Source organism: Corylus avellana, chromosome 1 (assembly GCF_965113065.1).
Source record: "Corylus avellana chromosome 1, dhCorAvel1.hap1.2, whole genome shotgun sequence".
NCBI lineage: Eukaryota > Viridiplantae > Streptophyta > Magnoliopsida > Fagales > Betulaceae > Corylus > Corylus avellana.
The window spans coordinates 6,196,969-6,216,344 of record NC_142490.1 but is presented as its reverse complement, the minus strand read 5'-3'; the positions used below and the strand labels follow the sequence as shown (position 1 = coordinate 6,216,344).

The following is a 19,376-nucleotide window of genomic DNA, read 5'->3' as shown; positions in this document are numbered from 1 at the left end:
AAAAAAAAAAGAAAAAAAAAAAAAAGAAAAGAAGAAGTCATGCCTCTTGGGTCTTGGCTAGGTTACAGGCTTCCAAAAAAGCTTTAAGCAATTGGGAAGTAATTTTGGGGAGCAAATTTGTGTATTCTTTTAAGATTTCAATTGGGATTTGTTTGGCCAAGTGAAGAGGTATAATTCATTGATCTAAGCTTATTAATTTTTGGCAAATTAAAATTTGACAATTTTTTTTTACCTTAGAGACCTTTTTTAAAGCAATGTCTCTTGATTTAGGTCACAAGCTTCCGTAAAAGCTTTTAAGTTCTCAATTTTGATGGTAAACTTGTGTATTCTCTGAATAATTCAATTGGTATCTTTTAAACAAGTGAAGATGTATAATTTATCGGTACAATTCTATTTTATTTTACTTTGGAGATTTTTTTTTTTTTTTTGACATGTCTACACAAGAGGGGGATTGGGAATTCAAACTAGTGACCTATGCTTCATAAGGCTGGGTCCCCAGCCGATTGAGCTAGCTATCCCTTGGGTACTATTAGCGGTTAACTTGAGTATTCTACAAAGATTTCAATTGATATTTGTTTAAACAAGCTATATGGAATCAGAAAGCAATTATAATTTAGTGTAAACCTTTTAGAAATTCAATTTGACAGTAAACTTGTGTATTCTCTGAAGATTTCAATTGGTTTTGTATAAGCAACTAAAGAGGTATAATTTATTGGTCTAAAAATATATATAAATTTTTGGCAAATTAAAATTTGATTTTTTTTTTTTTTTGGTTTACTTTAGATACTTATATTTTTTAAAGTAATGTCTCTTGAACCAGGCCAGAGTCTTCCATAAAATCTATAAGCAATTAATTAAGAAGTAGTTTGGGAAAGTAAACTTATGTATTCTCCTACTATTTCGATTAGTATTTGTTTAATAATTCATTGGTCTTCTACTTATATTTGGCAAATTAAATTTGGTTTTTTACTTCAAAGACTTTTGAGTTAAAAGTAATTTCTCTTTAATTTTTGGCAATTTTTTTTTTTCCATTGATATATCTTGAAAAGTTCTATTATTTCACAAAATTGCCCCGATCAAACAACCGAGTACAATGTTATAACCTTTCAAAATTTTAATGTTTCTATTGTTGAGGAATGATTCTACATTGTGAACAAGATCTTGAGCATGTTTATAAAGAATGAGCAACCCTTTCTTATCAAACCGGTTTTATGAGATAAGTTAGGCCCACAAATTTCTTCATGGTATCAAAGCCTACCACACGATGAATGGGAGCCCACACTACTTACCTCATGACAAGGACCGGAAAAAATACCTGCTTGTGGACAAAATCTTGAGCATGTTTATAAGGAATTGGCAAACATCTGTTATTGAACTGATTTTATGAGATGAGTTAGGCTCACGAAATTCAACACGTGGAATATTTAATTAAATGGAGGGTGAATTGACGGAGTCAAGGTTCGATTTCAAGACTTTTGGTTCTGATACTATGTTGAAATTCGTGGACCTAACTCATCTCATAAAACCGATTCAATAAGAGATGTTTGTTCATTCCTTATAAACATACCCAAAATTTTGTTCACAGGCAATGTGAGATTATTTCTCAACATTTATAGCACCCCCAACTTATATATATAAAATACTTATACAATACTTAACACAAGTGGCACATAAGCTTTTTTTTTTTTTTTTTTAAGGAAAAGAGTTATAGGGGAGGATCCTTCCCATTCTTGATCTAAAAGGAAGGGAGAATGGGCAATCATAAAAACGAAAAATGGGGTAGGCTCCCCAACAATAGACCCAAAACAAACTAAAACAGTACTGAAATAATTACAAAGGGTAGGAAATAAGTCAAACAAGTGACTCGGTCTTCTCAAGGGGCCGCACAAAACGGTTTCAGAAGCAAAAGGGACACAAATTAAAGCAAACCTATCTGAGCCCCCACTTGGAACCAACAACATCCACTGGAATGGGATGAAGCCGAAGATGCACTATTATAGTCCGAAAAAATGACAGTAGAAGAGAGAAGTACCAACACAAATTCGGTTACAAAAGTCTATGTACCTAGATCTAACTAATACAACACAAGGAGACAATAACCCATAACAAAAAAAAAAAAACAAAAGAAATTAACAAAAGACAGCAAAACAACTAGTAAGAATTAGTAGCAACTGGGGCACGGAAGATGGAGCTCATTGGACGGCGCGTGGAAGACACACTCCGGCAAGTGCAAGCCAGAGTTAATCAACCAAACATCAGTTTAAGATATGTATATATTAAAACATAAACCTGGAGGGTTAGTTCATAAAGCCAACAATAACAAAATCATTCATCAAAAGCTCATAACATATAATTTTATCGAACGAAGAGGAAAACCCTTAGACCGAGAGAAAACCCTCTTCAGGGCAACCAAACTGTAATACCCCGACCCTAATCCAACAAAGTATTTTGGATCTTAGGGTTAGTCGAAATCAAGTTGGGATGATTCAAGCAAGTTTATGACTTGGAGGATTGATCCTCAACCCTGAGGGTCGATCTTAGGCAACTAGGGTATTTTGGAGATTTTCAAAATACGTTCATACAATTAAGGATTTCCTATATATATATATATATATATATATATGTTATGTTGTAATCCTTAATCATTAATACTAAAATACAACCACATTCTTTATAGACGTAGGTATATTGTCGAACCACGTAAATTTGTATTTTGACTCTTTCTTAATCTCTATTTTTTCGATTCCATATTATTCATTATTATTGTGCACGGTAACAACACAGCCAAACTCACATCCAATTACCTAAGCATAGGTAAGGGTGTGTGTGTTAAAACTATCAAGAATTCCAACTCTACCTCTATGTGGGACACTTCTCACAACCTCCCAACTGCCTAAAACATAAGATTTTATTCCATGTGGGATAGTTCGGATATTTCAACAGGATACTTTTTTAAAAATATTGTTTTGGATGTAAAATTACTTTTCCATGCCTGCCCATTTTGTAAATATCAATTAATATCGAACTTTGAGATTAGTGTTAATTTGGTTTTTCTATTTTTAAATTAAACAATTTAACTAATGAATTTTAAATTTGCGAAAAATCGACCACCTCGATAATAAATTTAAAATAACATTGTGTCCTCATAAAAAGACTATTTATGTCATTATTGTGTTCTTTTAAAATTTATGTAGCTTTTATAATTAATATTTGATCAAAATTCAACAATTATTTATTATAAATTTAATGATAATTTTAAAAATCTAAAAAAAAAAAAAAAAAATTCAACACAACTAGGCACAAAGCAGAAGAGACCAACTGACAAAAAATATCTTAAATAATTATTTTTTTACCTTAATTATTTTTTTGCCTTAAATTTTTTTTTTCTTGTAATTCGAGGTACCGGCAGTGACATGATCCTAAATCCGTCTCTGAACACTACTACTATGATCTTAATGTGCTTGGGACAGGTGGCATGATCCTAGAATGTTCGTGGCTTACTTGTAGTTTGCACGAGGAGGAGTTACAAGACTGGTAGTACGACTGCGATGTGTACCTTCCTTTACATGTGTCTAGCTTAGGAGATAGTGGGTTATTCAGTTGGGCCGAGCGGGTGTGAGCCCATTACTATTCCGTTTGCAATTGTTGGTCCATTTTACTTGTATTTCTTAGTGGGATCGTTAGGCCCATTTACTTTGGGTATTATTAAATTGATAAATTTGATAAAGAGTTGTATAAAAACTCAGTTATCTTGTTTTACAAGCTATTACAAGAATTATCACCAGAAACTTTTTTTTGAAGATTTTATCTTGAAATAAGTCACTTTTATCCTTAACCCTAATCATTCCATCATCAGATTCACCCTTTCAACACCACAATTGCACTTTTTTTTTTTTCTTTTTTAAAATTTTAGTTTTATATAGGGAAAATTACAGTTTACTCCCCCAAAGTTGTCAGCGATTTGCAATTCCGCCTCCAAAGTTTCAATTTTTGCAATCCACCCCCCTAAAGTTTCAAATTTTTTCAATTCAGGCATTCCGTCAGTCAAAGCCGCTTTGACTGACGGAACAGTGATCACGTGCAAGTCACGTGATCACTGTTGGTTGTTTTTTTCCCAAAATGCCCCCATCCCTACCCCCATCCCAAAAAAAAAACTATAATCTCTTCGGGCCATCTCCCCCACCAAAACAATGTCTTGGCCTTCATTTTTCCCCATCACTGTGTGGAGCAACTTTGAGTGTGTAAGATGCTTGACCTGCAGGATGGAGAAGCTTATGCTCACCTCCTAAATGTTCTTGCGCCAGAGCACAGTCATCCATCTACTTTGGCTGCAAAAGATCCTTTGGCAAGAGCAAAGTTAGTTCTGGAACATGCAGACAGGATGGGTTGCAAGAGATACTTAACTGCAAAAGATATTGTGGAAGGTTCCCCCAATCTGGAAATTCAACATATATCAAGAGAAGAGAGAGCATTTCGCCTTTGGATGAATAGTCTTGGAAATTCAACATATATCAACAATGTTTTTGAAGATCTTAGAAATGGGTAGATCGAGAGTATATTTTGCAATCTCTGCAAACTAGAAGGCATTTGTTTCAGCAACTGGCCCTTCAACATGCTATCGTGTTTTTTTATGACGAATACGACACTTTATGGTCTGCTTTCTGTGTCCTTAGAAGAGGCCAGTGGGCTTTTCTTCTTCATCTTGCTTTGGCATCAGACCTCTCCTCTGTTCTCTCTCTTTCCAGGTTCCAACCCATTGTCGTCCCCTCCGTCTCTAGTTCTCACACCCAGAAACTCTAGCCTTCTCAGAAATTTCTTCCTCGTAGATAGTCATAAATACCCTTTTGCTGCTCCTCTTTGTAGGGTATCAATGGCCAAAAGATCTTTCAAGAAAGGAGAAGAATTTGAAGAACTGGAACAAGAAGATGCTAACCATTATGATGATCATGACGAAGAGATTATAGTTTTTTTTTTGGGATGGGGGTAGGGATGGGGGCATTTTGGGAAAAACACAACCAACAGTGATCACGTGACTTGTACGTGATCACTGTTCCGTCAGTCAAAGCCGCTTTGACTGACGGAATGCCTGAATTGAAAAAAAATTGAAACTTTAGGGGGGTGGATTGCAAAAATTGAAACTTTGGAGGCGGAATTGCAAATCGCTGACAACTTTGGGGGGTAAACTGTAATTTTCCCTTTTATATATTTATATTTATATTTTTTATGAAGAGTGACACATGTAGCCATTTTATTGCCGCTGACGTGAAATCTAATGGAATCGGTCAAATGTTTTAACAAAATTTGACTTCAGGAATTAAATTGTTTTTTTTTGGCATATCTTAAGGCCTCTTGATCAGTTTACTTTAATGCAACCCCCCCAAAAAAAAGGAATATTTTCATATATTTTTTGTATCATTTTGGCGACATGGCCGAGCGGTAAGGCGGGGGACTGCAAACCCTTTTTCCCCGGTTCAAATCTGGGTGTCGCTTGATCAACAAAAAAAATCGACATACCTTATTACGGTTTGCTAGGATAACTTGACAAATTTTTTCAGTAGAAATACACGAAAGCACTTTGTAATTTAGGCTAACCAACGCATGTGCTCACAACAAATTTTTATTAAACATCTAATTGGACAATTTGTTAGTTAAAAAACTAAAGAAGAAAAATAATACAATGCTGTAACTGATTTGAAAAACTCCTAGTAGGCGCCGTAGTCGTACAAAGAGGCAAAAAGTCAATCGTCAAAAAAGTTCACTACTACTTCGTCAAATGCTGAACAGCAGAGACGGTGAGTTGGTGGTGATCGAAACTTCCATTGCAGAGGTAAGAGGTTTCTTTCTCCTGAATAACAATCCAACCTCATTTTCTCTTCTTCTAATTATAGCTTCTATGGCTTTTGATTAGTTCTAGTTTGAAGTCAAAAGCTGAGAAGCAGAGAAGATGAGTTGGTGTCTAGTCAAATGATGGTACATGACTAGTCCAGTAGTACTATCCCCATGGCCATGTACTTGAAGTTCTTAAGAGAAAGTACCATTTAGTGCATGAAATTTATTTGGGTGTTTCGAATATAATTTGTGCTAAGAAATCTGCATATTACTTTACTATTTCTGGTACAAGTTCTGGAATTCTGACGAACATCTGTTGGGTGACTGAAATATCTTTGCTACGATTCTGTTTTCTGCTCTGTCTAATTTAGTTTTTCTTCACATTGAAAATTTTCAAGTTTGGTTTTTGATATCTTGCTATGTGTACATGATTTTTTTGGTTGTTAAAATATTAAATATGGAGTGTCACTTTACATCTTCAAAGTTTCTCACACTCCTTCACATTTTTCTTTATTTGCTTGCAGTTTTTCTGAAAAGATAGCATGGAGGGCAAATGTGCAATCAAGAGAGATGTTACTGAAGTATTGCTTCATTATTGGAACTAATTTTGTTCATGTTTCCTTTTTCTCAAATTTTCAATCTTGCTAATGGTAATATTTGGCTTGTGCAGTTGATAGGCAATACACCAATGGTATATCTCAACAATATTGTAGATGGTTGTGTAGCCCGTATTGCTGCCAAGCTCGAGATGATGGAACCCGGCTCTAGTGTTAAAGACAGGCATATAACTTGTCATAAATTGATTGCATTTTGCTTAATATTAGAGAATCTCTAGTTTAGACTATGTAAACATTTGGATATAATTTTTGGCATGCATGCAGGATTGCGTACAATATGATTAAAGATGCAGAGGATAAGGGTCTGATCACTCCGGGGAAGGTTAGTTTTAAAAACACAATTGAACGTTTGGTAAAATCCTAGTTTAGGCTTTAAAATCGTCCATTTTTTAAAACGCCCCTCTATACCTGTGATTTAAAAACAAGGGTTTTTCTAAGTTTTCAAACCGCAACTTTATAAACATACACATTCTACGATTTTGTTTAAAATTGCAAGGCTAAACATCAGCCCAATGTACCAAATATACCCTATTTTTCCTTTTCCTTTAAGCAAATCATGTTGATAATATAAGGGATATGGTCATATAGCTAGATGTGTTGGCCATATTATTGGAGCAGTTAAACTAACATACCTTCCTTCTTGATATGCTTGACTGACGGCAAATTAAAGACTGTCCTCATTGAGCCAACTGCTGGTAACACTGGCATTGGATTGGCATTCATTGCAGCAATCAAGGGTTACAAAGTCATACTTATCATGCCAGCTTCAGTGAGTGTTGAGAGAAAGATTGTGGCCAGAGCTTTTGGAGCTGAGTTGTACCTTGCAGATTCCGCAAAGGGCATGGATGGGATGTTGGAGAAGATCAATGAGCTACTAAATAAAACACCAAATAGTTATATGCTTAATCAAAATGAAAATCCTGCAAACCCCAAGGTATTCATTCTTTGAGTCAGATATGTTGTGATATGGAATAATGGATAGATAGTTGATGATATAATTTTGTCCATCTTTGTTTAGATCCACTATGAAACCACTGGCCCAGAGATATGGAGAGATTCTGGAGAGAAAGTTGACGCCTTGGTTGCAGGGATAGGTACTGGGGGTACGGTAACTGGTGCAGGGAATTACCTCAGGAGCAAAAATCCACAGATCAAGGTTGATTTGTATACATGTTTGGAGCAATACTATTTAGTAAACTGCTATATGACTGTCATATTCATACAACTATAATTATGTGGCAGTGAAAATCAACATTTGGATAAGCATGAGTTTGTTAAAAAAAAAAATTAAGGGTTAATTTTTACTGCCACATAAACCCAATCGTATAACAGACTACTAAATAACATGTCTATTTTGTTTTACTAATGGTATGTTTTCTCTTGTTTGATGTCTAGGTGTATGGGGTAGAGCCAGCTGAAAGTGCGGTCTTAAATGGAGGACAGCCTGGTCAGTTAACATTTTTTGTACATGTCCTGAATTCTTCTCTTGCTCAGTGCTGTTGCCCTTCTTGTGTAATCACTTCCATAATTAGGAAAAAAATCATTGTAAATTGTGAATTTACTTGTTCAAATAAACTAGAATGACAATTTATCCATTATGGTTCAATTCAGACTAATTTTTAAAATAAGAATTTGAAGGCAGAGTCTTTTTCTTTAATGCAGATATAAGTTACACATGTTTGAATAATCTAATCTATTGTTGACTTGGGTTGCTTGCCTCTTGCATAAATGTTTCATTAATTGTCTCATCATGTGATTTTTAGTTAAATCTACATGACTAATTCTTTCGTCTGCATTGATTTTCAAATAAGAGTTCTCTAACTGTATACATTGCATGCATGGACATCTCATAGGCGCGCATCTGATCCAAGGAATTGGTCCTGGTATTATCCAAGCTGTTCTGGATGTCAATCTGCTTGATGAAGTTATTCAAGTGAGTCTGGAAGACTGGAAACCATTTTATTCTCCTTCACTTTGATTTCATATGTGAAATTACCTGCTTCTGCTATAGTTTTTATAAATTATTATTGCATTTTGAATGAAAAGTACCAGAATTTATATTCTATTTTATTTCCTTTTCTTTGTAGGTTTTATTTCCTACCTTATTTAGTATAGGGTTTCGTACTCACTACTCTTGTTTCTCTATAAATAAACACCTATATAATATTGTTTTACAACACTTCAATACAGTCAAGATGTAGCCCATTACTGTCTCTCCGCTTCCTCTCTCTTTTCTCTTTTATTCTCCTTTTCTTTTATTATTCCCATCATATAATTCTACGATTCGACATTCCCATTAAAAGTTCAAACAAAAGTTGCAAACCCTTGTGATAGTTTTATGTATGGTGCAATCATATATTTTTTAAAGGGGAACTAATTCCAATAGTATTTTCTTTGTGAATCTTGTCGAAGCATAGTAATTAACTAGTGCCTGCAATTTTTTACATGGCAATATTTCTGATCTCTGCTAGAAATGGATTTCCTTTCAATGACTCATGATATTTTGGTAAATTTTCAGGTATCCAGTGAGGAAGCCATCGAAACTGCTAAGTTGCTTGCCTTGAAAGAAGGCTTACTGGTAGGGTAATTCTATAGGAACTTTTTGCACTCCATTTCTAGAGTAATTTTTTTGTTCTACTTTGCAGGTCTTTATGGCTTTCCATTTCTATGCTGAATGTGGCACCTTGTTTTTTGCAGGTGGGGATTTCATCTGGTGCTGCAGCTGCTGCTGCAATAAAGTTAGCTAAGAGGCCGGAAAACACTGGAAAACTGATTGTTGTAAGTCTAATTATGTGCCTTCTTAAAATGGAGATAGAATATCTGTTGCACTTCCTAATCTCTATTATCATGGTCTGCTTAGGTTGATTAATTAAATTCAAACTTTGCATCAGAAATCCCCCTGAATATGTTTCATAAAAAGCTGTTTTGTTTGACAACTGACAAAGCATTCTAGGATACATATTTCTACAATTGTCTTATACCTGTCCAGGAGGTCGTGGATAACTACATGAGATGTAGTTTTTACAGCACCTTAGCCAAATTCGTTTCAGAATTCCATAAAAAAAAAAAAAATTATGACATATTGCTTGGACAAAGGAGGATTGTATCAAGTGGAGAGAGTGTGCATTGTGCTGAATCCAATTCCATTTAACTAAAATGTTTTATTTTGTTTGGCATGCAGGCGATTTTTCCAAGCTGTGGAGAGCGTTATCTGTCTACTGCACTCTTTGATTCCATTAGGCACGAAGCAGAAAACATGTCTTTTGACTGACGTGAATTGTGATACTGAATATCTGGAAATGCTGTATATATGTTCTGCTGTGTAGATGTCTGAAATAATGACAAAACTTTCACTATAATATGCTTGGAGTATGAGCAAAACCTTGATTCGGCCGGAGACCACGACTCATCAAGCGGAGGTCACTAAATCGAATATCTCTCCCTCTTTTTCCTCTCTCGTTGTATGGATATGTTAAAAAAAAAAATCTGATTAATAAAAGAGAACCTATTTTGTTGTCAATTGCTGTGCCGGTTGTGTACATTTCTTATATATATATATATATATTCTAATAAACCATTGAATTTGTTGATTTGAAAGAGAGAGAAAAATACATAGATGTACATACTGGAGATGTAAAATGATCATTTTTTTAGGGTTAATAACTTTATTAGTACATGTGTCACGTGGTAAGACTTGATATAAAATAGCCGCTTCAGTTTTCATAAATATCGTAGATAGTATTTGTCTTGAATTGAAATATTGAGATTGTATTTTTATCCATAATTTTAATGTAAAAACACATTAAACCAATTAAAAACTGTCATGTGGCCATATGTCTCATTAACTTTCTTTTTTTTTTTAAAAAAAAAAAAAACAAGAACTTCAACAACAAAAGAAAAAAAGAAGATGGGGGAGGCATTTGGCCCAAAGAGGTGGTCCACTGATGCACGAATTTGCTCAAAAAATAAGATAACTAAGCAATTAGTGAACAAATTCGAGTTTGTTCGAAAAATAAATGAATCAAGTTTGAGCAAATTATCTAACTCATTGATAAGCTCGAGCTTTGCTTGTGTTAGAAATAAAATTAAATGACCAGATCTTGAATATTCAATACTTAATTTGACTTGGCTCGATTACAATACCATTTATTGAACGTAACAAAATTAAAATTGTTGTATCATTGTACCATGGATTAGGATGTCCTACAATTTTGAATAAATTATAAATTATAAAATTATGTGAATTCAAGTCATTTATTGCATGGAATACCTTGAAAAATGCTATTTATTAAAAACAAGTATTTAAATGCATATTACAATTTGTTTCGCTCATACACACACAAAAAAATAATAATAATAATAAATGCATATTACAAATTGTTTACAAAAAGAAGTCAAACCAATAATGTGCATTTACTAACAAACAATAAATAAGGAATATTTGCACCCCATGAATAAATAAACGAAAAGAAAATTTAGTAAGAATTATTTTCAAAAGAGTACGATGTTGAACAATTAAAAACAACAAATTTTATATATATATATTATTTCTTCAACCGTAAATCAATGTCCAAACATGAATTTCTGATTGAGAATTATCAAAGATAAATGATAGAAATCATTCTTTTGATCATCTTTCAACCATCTGCTTATATTGAATTGGTGAATCTATCATTAAATTTTTGTAGGATTCACATGAGTTTACAAATCCAATAGTTAAAAAAGATAGTTGAAAGATGATCGAGAGAATGATGCCTCATTATCAAAACCATTTACAAACTAAAAATAAACATAAATTAAGTAGAATAAAAAGAAAGAGAATTTGAGAACTTTTTTTAAGAACTACAGTAATTGGAACGGATATGTTTCCAAGATTTTTAAAAGATTACATTTAAGTAAATTTTATTTATTGTTTGTTGTTTAATTGGCACCATCTATTGCGTTAATACTCCCTCTCTGTCTCCCTCTTAAGCTATCGATCAGAAGCCAAAAGTCCCACAACCAATACGAAGGAAAAAATAAAAAATTAAAAGACAAAATATAAAGCAGCATATATTTTAGATCATTGCTAACACTGTATGGATATATTGTTTAAACAAAATTGAAATTTAATTTGTATTTGAGTCTGGTTTCGCCCCATTTGGGTATAATAAAGTTTGAAGCATGGAATCTATTGCTTTATGGCTTTAGAAAAATATGGGTATTCAAAATAAACGAAAAGAAAATCTCAATTTTGACTGTAAATTAGTATTTTCTTCTAAGCGGACATCAAATGTTTAATTCTGTAAGTTTTCGGTTCTATCTTGCATCAATAATTTCTTTTGGGTTTGAAATTTTCTTTTAGGTTTTTTTTTTTTTTTTTTTTTTTTTTCCTCTTGTTTTCTGTAGATGGTGCCGATCTTTTATATTATGATCATAATATAAAAAGAAAGAGTGAGACACAACGAAACCTTGTTGACGGACTGGGTCTTGCAAATGTAGCGACTGGGTATACAAATATCAGTAGGAAATTTCAAATGAATTGAATGTGAAACAAATATCTAAAATCCAAAACACTATAGAAGAAGAAGAAACGTACAGCCTACTGAGAGTTGGACTTGGGAGAAGTAGAATGTGATGTTTTGACTTATATTCTACTTAAATCGGTTCAATTATCAAAACCATCGTGTCTTTTGATTTTAAAAGCAAAGTTTAACTTAAAATGACACTTAGACAGCAACTTTTGGTTTGTGGAGGATCCAAACCAATAGAGAAAGCAGTTCAAACGACCCTGGCGATCAAGTTGAGTACATTTGCTGATGGCTCGTGGTGGCTAGCCAACGCTGAGAATGCAGAGAAAGTAGTGTCGGAGTTTGAAGGCTTGGAAGGAATAACCGCATGCCAGAGACGTGTGGGACAAGCAGAGTGAGGAGAGAGGTATGGAAAACAGATTTGATTTACTGTTTATTGGATACGCTGTTTTATTAGATACGTTATTTTGAAAAAATAACTAAAGGCACAACGTTTCACCAAAGCCATTGTTTTGGTTAAAAAAAAAAAACTAAATAATTGTTTTACACTTAAACATGGACAGTTGTCTTCATAAAAGGATGCCACATGTCACGATATTAGCCTCTCTTCCTAAAAACTCTCATATTATATATTTATACCATCCTATTTAAAACTAAGTTAAAATAACAATTGGCAGAATTTTTAAATGCCACATGTCGCAATTTTATACCATCATGTCTAAAACTCTCTTATTATATATTATATTAGATTAGATATTAGATATGACATGTTACTGAGTTGGCCAAAATGAATTTTTCTTTAAATAGCCTTCTTCTTCTTAAAATCAAAAACAACTTTTGGCTTAAAGCACAAGACCTAATAAAAATATATTCAATTCTCATTAATTTTCGACGCAGTAATAAAAATTCACGTAATTTTAAAATTTATACAATTTTAAAAGAAATTGTAAAAAATCTCTATATTAAAACGTACAAAAATTAAAACTATAGTGCCCATTTATGGCATGTACTACGGTACTAAAGAAAAAAGTACATTTCACAAATGCTGAGAAGCACCGAGAGGGGAGTTGGTTTACAGTTCCATTGTACTTCCCAAGAAAAGACAACACAAGGGGCCTTGTTTGGTAAAGAATATGAACTTTATAAGCCACTGTTTATGTTTAGTGCGAAAAAAATAGTATAAAAAAGTAAAAAAATAGTATTAAAAAGTAAAAAAAAATTATTTTCTAGAGATTTTTTTTTATTTGAATAATATTAAAAAGTAAATAATGTGATATAAAAAATAAATAATAAAATATAAAAAGTGAGAATATTTTGATGTTGATTTAAAAAAAAAAAATGAGATGATTAGTGTTGTAGTGTTTTAGTTTTGTTTGCCAACATCACTTGTGTACAAAAACATGCAAGTCTAGCCAAACGTATACACTAAATATGTCTGCAGAGATAAGGTTGCCTTTTCCTTGTTAAAGACCAAAATGCGTTCGTCCTCATTTGTTTATTATTTTGTACTACTTGTCGTAGCTTGTGTGGTTTTTGTTTGACTATAATTTATTGGGGGCAGTTGGCCATTCCATTCTCTATAAATTTGCATTATTAGACTGACTTTCACTTTTGGGGTACTCGGGAGTTTCTTGCTGCTGATCTGTTTGTCTTTTGGTCGTCGATAGTGAGTAATATTCAATATCTGAGGCTTCGGTTGTTCTTTATTTATTTATTTTTTTTGTTTCTTTCTCCTTTTCATTCTGGTTCCACGAAATTTGAATTATTGGACTGTTTTCACTAGTGGGTAATGTGGAAATTTCTTGCTGTTGCTCTCTTTTTATTGGTTAGTTGTTTTTATTGAGGTATATTGGATTTTGGGTTTTGGAAATTCTTTTCCAAAATTCTGCACCATCTGTGCTCTATTTATGTTGAGTGCCTGTTGAGATTGAAGTGCATTGGCTTGTGATAGAAAGACACATTGGACTTTGATGCTCTGGTGATTCTTTCTCAAACATCTTTACCGGTGCTTGAAGTTCTTATAAGAAGAACTTTGAGTATTTCAAATATCTTAGCTATTTCTCTGTTTGCCCCTGTTTATGTAGTTTGGTTCTTAATTTTAAAGTAAAGGCTTTTTGCATTTGGTTATTCGTTTGAAAATCTGCATTGTTGGGGTGTTTCACATATTTACTGTTTGTTGGTTACTAATTTTGTGTTCTTTTGGCGTGGAGGTAAAATATCTTGTGTAAGAAATCTGCATATCACTGGCCTATTATGGGTAGTAGATTCTGGAGTTGTAAAGAATATCTGTTGGGTGATTGAAACATAATTGTATGATCCTGTTTTCTGCTGTGTCTATTTTAGTTTTACATGATATTGAGAATTTCAAGTTTAGCCTTTGATATCTTGCTATAAGTGTATGTTTCATGTTTGTTAAAATGCACACTTAATCATTTCTTGTAAAATGTAAGATTGCAACTTTACATCTTCAAACTTTTCTCACTCACATTTTTTCTTTATTGGCCTTGTAGGTTTTCTGAAAAGATAACATGGAGGACAAGTGTGCAATCAAGAAAGATGTTACTGAAGTATTACTTTATCATTAGAACTAATTCTTTTTCATGTTGCTTTTTCTCAAATTCGATCTTACTAATCGTAATTTATGGCTTGTGCAGTTGATAGGAAATACACCAATGGTATATCTCAACAATATTGTTGATGGCTGTGTAGCCCACATCGCTGCCAAGCTTGAGATGATGGAACCCTGTTCTAGTATTAAAGACAGGCAAATAACTTGTTATTCCTTTATTTATATTGATTGTGTTTTGCTTAATATTAAAGGGATCTAGCAAGTAAAGGATTTCTTTGAGAATCTTTAGTTGGGACTAATATATTTGGATAAAATTTTCGGCATGCAGGATTGCGTACAGTATGATTAAAGATGCAGAAGATAAGGGTTTGATTACTCCAGGGAAGGTTAGTATTTAAAATTCCCCAAATCTACAGATGGTTTTTTAGATTGTTCATACAAATCAACTTTGCCTTGCTTGTTCTAGAAGAACTGCAACCTATTCCACCCTACACCTAAAATTGTCTTTATGATGACAACTATGTGCTTTTGTCAGTTATACAAGTTGCATTACACGTCCTATATAACCCTCATTATGACTTAAACAGTTAGATCGGGAGTATTTCTCAGGGGTTTGTTCCCAGTTCAGTGATGCTCATGTTGGACTTCTTTTTTTTCCCCATTTTTTCCTTTTCCTTTAAGCAAATCATGTTGATTATTTTAAATGCATATTGTCATATTGCTAGATATGTTGGCCATATTATTGAACAGTTAACTAACATACCTTCATTCTTGACATGCTTGAATGACGGCAAAAGACTGTGCTCATTGAGCCTACTAGTGGTAACACTGGCATTGGATTGGCATTTATCGCAGCAATCAAGGGTTACAAACTTGTACTTACCATGCCAGCTTCAATGAGTCTTGAGAGAAGAATTGTGCCCCTTGCTTTTGGAGCCGAGTTGTACCTTACAGATCCTGCCAAGGGCATTTTGGGGGTTTTTGAGAAGGCCAATGAGCTACTAAGTAATATACCAAATAGTTATATACTTCATCAATTTGAAAATCCTGCCAACCCAAAGGTACTCTTTGTATCAAATACCTTGTGATGTGGATAGATGATTGACACGCTTAACTGATCATTCTGTGAATCTTTGTTCAGATCCATTATGATACCACTGGTCCAGAGATATGGAGAGATTCAGGAGGGAAAGTTGATGCACTGGTTGCAGGGATTGGGACTGGGGGTACTATAACTGGTGTAGGGAATTTCCTCAAGGAGAAAAACCCAGAGATCAAGGTTGACTTGTATACATGTTTGTGTATTTTATGAGAGAGAGTACATGTTCCTATTTTGTTTTACTAATGGTATGTTTCTTTTTGTTTATGTCTAGGTGTTTGGGGTAGAACCAGCTGAAAGCGCAGTCTTGAATGGAGGACAGCCTGGTCAGTTAACATTTTTTTGTACATGTCCTTAATGCTTTACTCTTTCCCCGTATTGTTTCCCTTCTTGTGTATCTGTGGAATGTGTTTAGAAAACTTAGTATTATATTGGTACAGGGAAAAAGTGCCAGATTTCCAAGTTTCATTAGTATCAAAAGAATTTACTCCCAAAGTGTTGTAATTTTTTCCTAGTGTTATTTTGATGAATTAGTTTGAGAGCATCAGTAGGTAACACATTTTTCAGATATCAATTTGGAGTGTTACCAGTAATTTTCTTGAGTCTTGGGCCAAAATTGTTGGATATCTACAATTTTAAGAGTCCGTTTGGCCTTGTGATTCGCAAGCCAAGAGTGTGTTTTAAAACAAAATTGTGCAAAGTGTCCCATTTGGAACACGTTTGAAAACAATGACGGTTTGAAAATGTGAAAAAATTCATATTCTTAAATCGTAGGTAAGGGAGTGCTTTTAAAGGCCGAATCGCAATTCAGAGTGTTTTTAAAAATCACTTTTTCATAAATTGCGTTTTGAAATTGCTATTTTTCAAAGTGCACGTTTTGAGACTTTAAACCAAATGGACCCTGTATAGTATGGTTGAAGTTTCGCTTTTGAGGTGTGCCAGTAGCATGGGTAGTAAATAAAAACGTTACAGTTCTGTTTATGACTGTACATAGTGATTGGACCGTAGGGTTGACTAATGAACTGGCTATCTATCTGTTGGGACTTCTCAACTTTATAACTTTGCACAAGCTTGTCCACCTGGCTAAGCAAGCAGGCTTTATCATGAGTGGAAACTGCTCTACAGTTGGAGCTTGAGTGACACTAAGCTTGGTTTGATTAGGTTTTTGAAGGCTGGAGTTGGATGTTTCACAGCTATCATTATATACTTCTTAAGAAATTTGCGAAAGGAAATTTAATCAAGTTTAAACTATGTGATAAAAGCTTAATTTGAAATGATGAATAATGAGCAATTTAGTGACTTTGATTGCTATTGGAGAGTTCACCTACCATTCACTGCAACCCATCTATTGGAAAATGATAATGGGAAAACATCATGCCTTGTTGTAATTTTATATTCTAAAATTATATTTCTAAATTCAGGGGATGTCATTTTGTTAGCCTAATAAATAGGCTTGGACCAGCCGAGCTTGAGATCATCAAACTATCTCGAGTAAAGACCATTAAACTTTGATTTGCTAGAACATATGGATGGGTAAACCAAGACTGGCAGAATTTTCTGCAGCTGCTGTTGATATATCAAAAGCTAGTAATAACTTGGGGAAATAATAAGCTTGCTTGTGCATGTAAGGCCAGTAAGTCCCATCTGTAATTGATAAGTCCATAGCGTACTGCTTTTATGGATCACTTCCATATTGGTTCAAATCCTGTAAATTCAGAATTTACATGTTCTGTAAAACTAAAATGACAATTTATCCATTGTGTTCAAACTAATTTTTATTATCAGAGAATGGAGACAGTCTTTTTCGTTAATGCAGATTGAAGTTGCTTAAATGAATTTAGTTAACCCTATGTGGCTTCTTTTATCTGCATTGATTTTCAATGACAGTTCTCTAACCGTATACATTGCACGCACGCATGTCTCATAGGCAAGCATCTGATCCAAGGAATTGGTGCTGGTATTATCCCTACTCTTCTGGATGTCAACCTGCTTGATGAGGTTATTGAAGTGAGTCTGGAACCATTTAATTGGCCTTCACTTTAACTTCATATTTGAAAATACGTGCTTCTGCTGTAGTTTTGTAAGTTACTGTTGCATTTTGAATGAAAAGTACCAGCATTGAGCATAGTCAGAATACATCATAATAATGGGAAATGCAAATAGAGTTGTCTTGCAATGGAGGTATAATTCTTCTGGAAATTAAGGAAAGACAATCAGGCTCCATAAAAGGGCATTAGGGAATTGGTTTGTTTAAGTTTTTGACCAGGGATTTTTTTTTTTTTTTAGTCCTAGAGAATTGTTTGTTTTAAGTTTAGTTTTATTTCAGTCATATATTAGTAGGGTTCTTTTTAGTTGTACTTAGTCCAAGGGATATCATCTAGATGTGAATCAGCTTTCTTTATATCATGAAGAAAAGTTGCTAATCCTTGTGATAGTTATATATGGGGCTTGAAGTGCAATTATATTTTTGAATGGAGACCTTTCAAAAGTATTTCTAGGTAAGGTATTTTCTTTTTGATTCTCGTTGAAGCATTGTGACATGTGCCTGCTATTGTTTACAAGGAAATATTTCTGATCTGTGTTAGCTGCAAAACCAGGCATGCATTTCCTTTAAATGACTAATGATGTTTTGGTAACTTTTTTCAGGTATCAAGTGAGGAATCTATTGAAACTGCTAAGCTGCTTGCCTTGAAAGAAGGTTTGCTGGTATGTTAATTGTTTAAGATGATGACCTGTACTGAATCTCTAGGAACTTTTTACACTCCAGAGTTTTCTTTTCATTTGCAGGTCTTTATGATTTTCGATTTCTATGCTGAATATGGGAATGGGGTTTTGTAGGTGGGGATTTCATCTGGTGCTGCTGCAGCTGCTGCAATAAAGCTGGCTAAGAGGCCAGAAAATACTGGAAAACTGATTGTTGTAAGTCTTAGGTGCCTTCTTCAAATTGAAATAGAATCTCTGTTGCACTTTGTTATCTGTATTATGATAGTCATAAGATAAAATTGAGGAGAAATTTCACAAAACTCCCTATAAACTTCCACGTGTTTTGACATTACTTCTCAATGTTCAAAAACTCTCGCTTTAGGGTATCAAACTTTCAATTTTTTGCAAGGCTCTCCATTCGTTAAGATTTTCCGTTAAATCTTGTTAAAATATGTAAAATACCCCTATTTTTTATTTTTAAAAATCAAATAAAAAACTGCAAAATTTAAGGCATCAGTCGGGATTTAACTAAATTTGCAAAAAATCTTAACGAAGAAAGGACATTGTAAAAAATTAGAAGTTTGATACCCTTTAACATTAAGAGAGTAATTTCAAAACGCGTGAAAATTCATAGAGATTATGAAATTCTCGTAAAATTAAAAAAGAAAGTAACGATGGCTTCAAAATGTTTTAATTCCAATAACTAAAAATATTATTCTGTTTTTCTTCCAACCAAAGAAAGAAAAATTGTGAAGAATTTGGCCTATTCCCACTCCCCCAGTAACTCTTCTGTCTGACTTTGTTTGGCACGCAGGTGATTTTTCCAAGCTTTGGAGAGCGTTATCTGTCGTCCACACTCTTTGATTCCATTAGGCGTGAGGCAGAAAACATGACCTTCGATTGACCGATGATGAATATGTCTGAAATTATGGGAACTTTTGTATTTAAATAAGTAAAAAATGATGAGAAAATTTCCCTATTTTTTTATTTTTCAGCAGAACATTTTATGTCGTCACAAGAATAAAGTCAGATTGGTAAGTCAGAATGCT

The 19,376-nt window shown here is 33.7% G+C and overlaps 2 protein-coding genes across 4 annotated transcripts; both read left to right on the top strand.

Annotated features, from left to right (window-relative positions):
* Positions 1-6,334: 6,334 nt before the first annotated feature.
* LOC132168786 (cysteine synthase-like) lies at positions 6,335-9,920 on the top strand. The gene is made up of 10 exons (XM_059579820.2): positions 6,335-6,410; positions 6,500-6,609; positions 6,711-6,768; positions 7,117-7,380; positions 7,465-7,602; positions 7,842-7,893; positions 8,300-8,379; positions 8,965-9,024; positions 9,144-9,224; positions 9,628-9,920. The coding sequence occupies exons 1-10, from the start codon at positions 6,372-6,374 to the stop codon at positions 9,715-9,717; spliced, it is 972 nt and encodes a 323-aa protein (XP_059435803.2). The 5' UTR covers positions 6,335-6,371; the 3' UTR covers positions 9,718-9,920.
* A 3,571-nt stretch (positions 9,921-13,491) lies between these two features.
* Positions 13,492-19,365, top strand: LOC132168922 (cysteine synthase). Of its 3 annotated transcripts, none has more exons than XM_059580012.2 (11): positions 13,492-13,622; positions 14,467-14,523; positions 14,611-14,720; positions 14,854-14,911; positions 15,323-15,586; positions 15,667-15,804; positions 15,899-15,950; positions 17,552-17,631; positions 18,271-18,330; positions 18,463-18,543; positions 19,142-19,365. In XM_059580012.2, exons 2-11 carry the CDS (start codon positions 14,485-14,487, stop codon positions 19,229-19,231), a joined length of 972 nt encoding a protein of 323 aa, XP_059435995.1. In that variant the 5' UTR covers positions 13,492-13,622; positions 14,467-14,484; the 3' UTR covers positions 19,232-19,365. The 3 variants fall into 3 exon arrangements, with proteins under 3 accessions (XP_059435995.1, XP_059435994.1, XP_059435996.1); XM_059580011.2 differs by having other exon boundaries at positions 13,492-13,626; XM_059580013.2 differs by lacking the exon at positions 13,492-13,622 and adding an exon at positions 13,887-13,934.
* The last annotated feature ends 11 nt before the right edge of the window (positions 19,366-19,376 follow it).

Bases quoted from the DNA above. Each gene is read 5' to 3' on its own strand.
- LOC132168786 (XM_059579820.2), top strand. From the start codon at position 6,372: ATGGAGGGCAAATGTGCAATCAAGAGAGATGTTACTGAA. The intron at 6,411-6,499 runs GTATTGCTTCAT...TGGCTTGTGCAG, and splicing joins TCAAGAGAGATGTTACTGAA to TTGATAGGCAATACACCAAT. The intron at 6,769-7,116 runs GTTAGTTTTAAA...GGCAAATTAAAG, and splicing joins GTCTGATCACTCCGGGGAAG to ACTGTCCTCATTGAGCCAAC.
- LOC132168922 (XM_059580012.2), top strand. From the start codon at position 14,485: ATGGAGGACAAGTGTGCAATCAAGAAAGATGTTACTGAA. The intron at 14,524-14,610 runs GTATTACTTTAT...TGGCTTGTGCAG, and splicing joins TCAAGAAAGATGTTACTGAA to TTGATAGGAAATACACCAAT. The intron at 14,721-14,853 runs GCAAATAACTTG...TTCGGCATGCAG, and splicing joins TGTTCTAGTATTAAAGACAG to GATTGCGTACAGTATGATTA.